Source organism: Nicotiana tomentosiformis, chromosome 1 (genome assembly GCF_000390325.3).
Source record: "Nicotiana tomentosiformis chromosome 1, ASM39032v3, whole genome shotgun sequence".
Lineage (NCBI taxonomy): Eukaryota > Viridiplantae > Streptophyta > Magnoliopsida > Solanales > Solanaceae > Nicotiana > Nicotiana tomentosiformis.
In genome coordinates, this window is record NC_090812.1 from 90,953,494 (window position 1) to 90,957,576 (window position 4,083).

General features: G+C 41.3%; 1 protein-coding gene across 1 annotated transcript; it reads right to left on the bottom strand.

Moving 5' to 3' along the window:
- Positions 1-743: 743 nt before the first annotated feature.
- Positions 744-1,667, bottom strand: LOC104114620 (uncharacterized). Its single transcript, XM_009625106.2, has one exon. It carries the CDS (start codon positions 1,665-1,667, stop codon positions 744-746), a length of 924 nt encoding a protein of 307 aa, XP_009623401.2.
- Between the last annotated feature and the right edge of the window lie 2,416 nt (positions 1,668-4,083).

Consider the following 4,083-nt stretch of genomic DNA (forward strand, 5'->3'; position numbering starts at 1 on the left):
ATTCGCAGAACTCCATCTTCCCCCACAGCAACCTATTTGGCATCACCGTGCCGTACCGTGTCCTTAAGGACAAGTAACTCTGATGCGCTCATATAAAGAAGACCGAGCGACTATGCAAGCTAGAACCCGACTGGGTTCTGAAACATCTAACCTCATGAACTGATTAGCTAAAGTCTGAACATCTGTAGCTAATGGCTTCTCACCAACCGGAATATACGCAAGATTGCCCATACTTACAGCCTTTCTACTCAAAGCATCAGCCACCACATTGGCCTTTCCGGGGTGATACAAAATGGTGATATCATAGTCTTTCAACAACTCCAACCATCTTCTCTGCCTCGAATTTAGATCTTTTTGTTTGAACAGGTACTGAAGGCTCCGATGATCAGTAAATACATCACACGAGGCACCGTACAGGTAATGCCTCCAAATCTTCAGCGCATGAACAATGGCTGCCAGTTCTAAGTCATGAATAGGATAATTCTTCTCGTGAACCTTCAACTACCGCGACGCATATGTAATCACCCTACCATCTTGCATTAATACTGCACCAAGCCCAATGTGAAATGCATCACAATATACTGTATACGATCCTGAGCCTGTGGGTAATACCAACACTGGCGCCGTAGTCAAAGTAGTATTGAGTTTCTGAAAACTCAACTCACACTCGTTTGACTATCTGAATGGGACACTTTTCTGGGTCAGTCTGGTTAATGGGTTTGCTATAGATGAAAACCCTTCCACTAGAATAAAATGCCTTCGTCATACCAAACTTTGAAAATTCTAAGTACAAAACATGTGATTAAAGATGAGCTAAGAAAGCATACATAGTATCTTTTGACTGCATCAGAATTGATAGCCACATCCACAACTTTTACTTCTATGTCTGTTAAATACAAAGCACCATTGGACAACACTCTTGTCACGGTGAACGGCCCCTGCCAGTTTGGAGCTAAATTGCCTTTAGCTTCAGCTTGATGTGGAAGGATGTGCTTCAATACCAACTGGCCCACTTCAAATTTCCAAGGACGCACCTTCTTGTTGTATGCTCTTGCCATTATCTTCTGATACAAATGACCATGATACATTGATGCCAATCTTTTCTCATCAATTAAATTCAACTGCTCCAGCTGGATTTTGACCCACTCATCATCATCAATTTCAACTGCCGCAACAAGCCGAAGGGATAGAATCTCAACCTCCGCAAGTATAATTGCCTCAATTCCATATACCAACAAATAAGGAGTTGCACCTACTGAAGTGCGAACAGTAGTGCGATAGCCCAGCAAAGCAAAAGGCGACTTTTCATGCCACTGCCTAGAACCTTGCACCATCTTATGAAGTATCTTCTTTATGTTCTTATTAGCAGCTTCAAAAGCTCCATTTTCCTTGGGACGATATGGGGTAGAACTCTGATGCAAAATCTTGAATTGTTGGCATACCTCTTTCATCAAATGATTGTTGAGATTAGCAGCATTATCTGTGATGATTAACTTGGGAATTTCAAACCGACAAATGATATTTGAATGAGCAAAATCTACCACTGCCTTCTTGGTCATGGACTTGAAAGTTACAGCTTCGATCCACTTAGTAAAGTAATCAATGGCCACCAGAATAAAGCTATGTCTATTTGACGCCGCCGTCTCAATTGGTCTGATAACATCCATGCCCTAGGCAACGAAGGGCCAAGGTGAAGACATTGTGTGCAACTTAGATGGTGGAGAATGAATCAAATCACCATGCACCTGACATAGATGACACTTGCGAACAAAGCTGATGCAATCTCATTCCAAGGTGAGCTAATAATAACCTGCTTGAAGTATCATTTTTGCCAAGACATACCCGTTCATATGAGGCCCACAAACTCCAGAATGTACTTCAGTCATGACAGTTGAAGCTTCCTTAGCATCTACGCACCTCATTAGTCCTAGGTCTGGAGTCCTCTTGTACAAGATTCCTCCACTTAAGAAACAACCACTAGCTAGACGTCGAATGGTTCTCTTTTGATCATCTGTGGCATGTACCAGATATACCCCAGACTTGATGTATTCCTTGATATCATGGAACCAAGGATTACCATCAAGTTCCTCTTCAACCATATTACAATAGGCATACTGATCACGAGCTTGGATATGCACAGGGTCAACATAAGCTTTATCTGGATGATGTAGAATTTAAGCCAGAGTAGCCAGGGCATCGACAATCTCATTATGAATCCTGGGAATATGCCTAAATTATACTAACCTGAATCGTTGACAAAGATCATGCAGACACTGTCGATATGGTATGAGCTTCAGGTCCTGAGTTTCCTATTTTCCCTAAATCTGGTGAACCAACAAATCTGAATCTCCCAAAACCAGTATTTCATGGACTCCTATATCTATAGCTAAACTCAAACCTAGAATGCATATTTCATACTCAGCCATGTTGTTGGTGCAATAAAATCGAAGTTGGGTTGTTACATGGTAGTGTTGCCCTGATTTGGAAATGAGTATAGCCCCTATTCCGACACCTTTCATGTTAGCAACTCCATCAAAAAAGAGTTTCCAACCTGGCTTTTCATTATGATGAACTTTGTCAGCATATAGCACTTCTTCATCAGGAAAATAAGTCCTCAATGGCTCATATTCTCCATCCCATCGGATTCTCGGCTAAGTGGTAGGCCAAAGCTTGAGCTTTCATCACGGTCCGAGTCACATAGATAATGTCAAACTCTGTGAGTAAAATCTGCCACTTTGCAAGTCTGCCTGTGGGCATAGGCTTCTAAAAGATATACTTTAGAGGATCCATGTGAGAGGTGAGGTAAGTAATGTAGGACGAAAGATAATGCTTCAATTTTTGTGCCACCCAAGTCAAGGAGCAACATGTCCATTCAAGAAGAGTATACTTAACCTCATAAGGAGTGAACTTCTTACTGAGATAATAGATTGCCTGCTCTTTCTTTCCTGTGATGTAATGTTGACCCAGTACACAACCAAAAGAATTATCCAGGACTGTCAAGTACAAGATTAAAGGTCTCCCCAGCTCATACGGGACCAACACAAGTGGGTTTGACAAGTACCTCTTGATCTTATCAAATGCTTCTTTACATTTGTCAGTCCAATTGACCGCAACATTCTTCTTCAACAACTTAAAGATGGGCTCACAAGTTGTTGTGAGTTGAGCAATAAACCTGCTGATGTAATTTAACCTTCCGAGCAAGCTCATCACCTTGGTTTTATTCTTGGGCGGTGGTAACTCCTGGATGGCCTTGATCTTTGACGGATCCAACTCAATACCACGTTGACTGACCATGAATCCTAACAATTTCCCGGATAGGATACCAAATGCACATTTTGCTGGATTGAGCTTGAGATTATACATACGGAGCTTTTGGAAAAACTTCCTCAAATCTTTGACATGGTCGGACTGCTTCTTTGACTCTATGATCACATCATCTATATAAACCTCAATCTCCATGTGTGTCATGTCATGAAATATAATAGTCATCGCCTTCATGCTTCATGTAAGTTGCCCCAGCATTCTTCAAACTAAATGGCATTACCCGATAGCAATATATTCCCCATGGTGTGATGAACACTGTCTTTTCTGCATCTTCCTCATCCATTAGGATCTGGTGATATCCCACGTAGCAATCCACAAAAGACCCAATCTCATGCTTAGCACAATTATCAATCAGAATATGGATGTTCGGCAATGGAAAATCATCCTTTGGGCTTGCCTTGTTAAGATTACGATAATCAACACATACACTGGTCTTACCATCCTTCTTTGGTAATGGCACAATATTAGTTAACCAAGTGGGATATTGAGTGACACCGAATGACCTTTTCCCCAAGTTGATTTGTGATTTCTTCTTTGATCTTCACACTCATGTCAGTCTTAAAATTTCTTAACTTCTATTTGACCGGGGGGGGGGGAATGCAGGATCAATTGGTAATTTATGAACTACCAAATCAGTACTTAAGCCTGACATATCGTCATATGACCATGCAAAGACATCTTTGTACTCAAATAGTACTTTGATTATTTCTTCCTTGACTTATGGCTCCAGATGCACGCTTATCTTGGTTTCCCTGACAT

Coding starts and splice junctions, on each gene's coding strand:
- LOC104114620 (XM_009625106.2), bottom strand. CDS start 1,667: ATGGATGTTATCAGACCAATTGAGACGGCGGCGTCAAATAGACATAGC.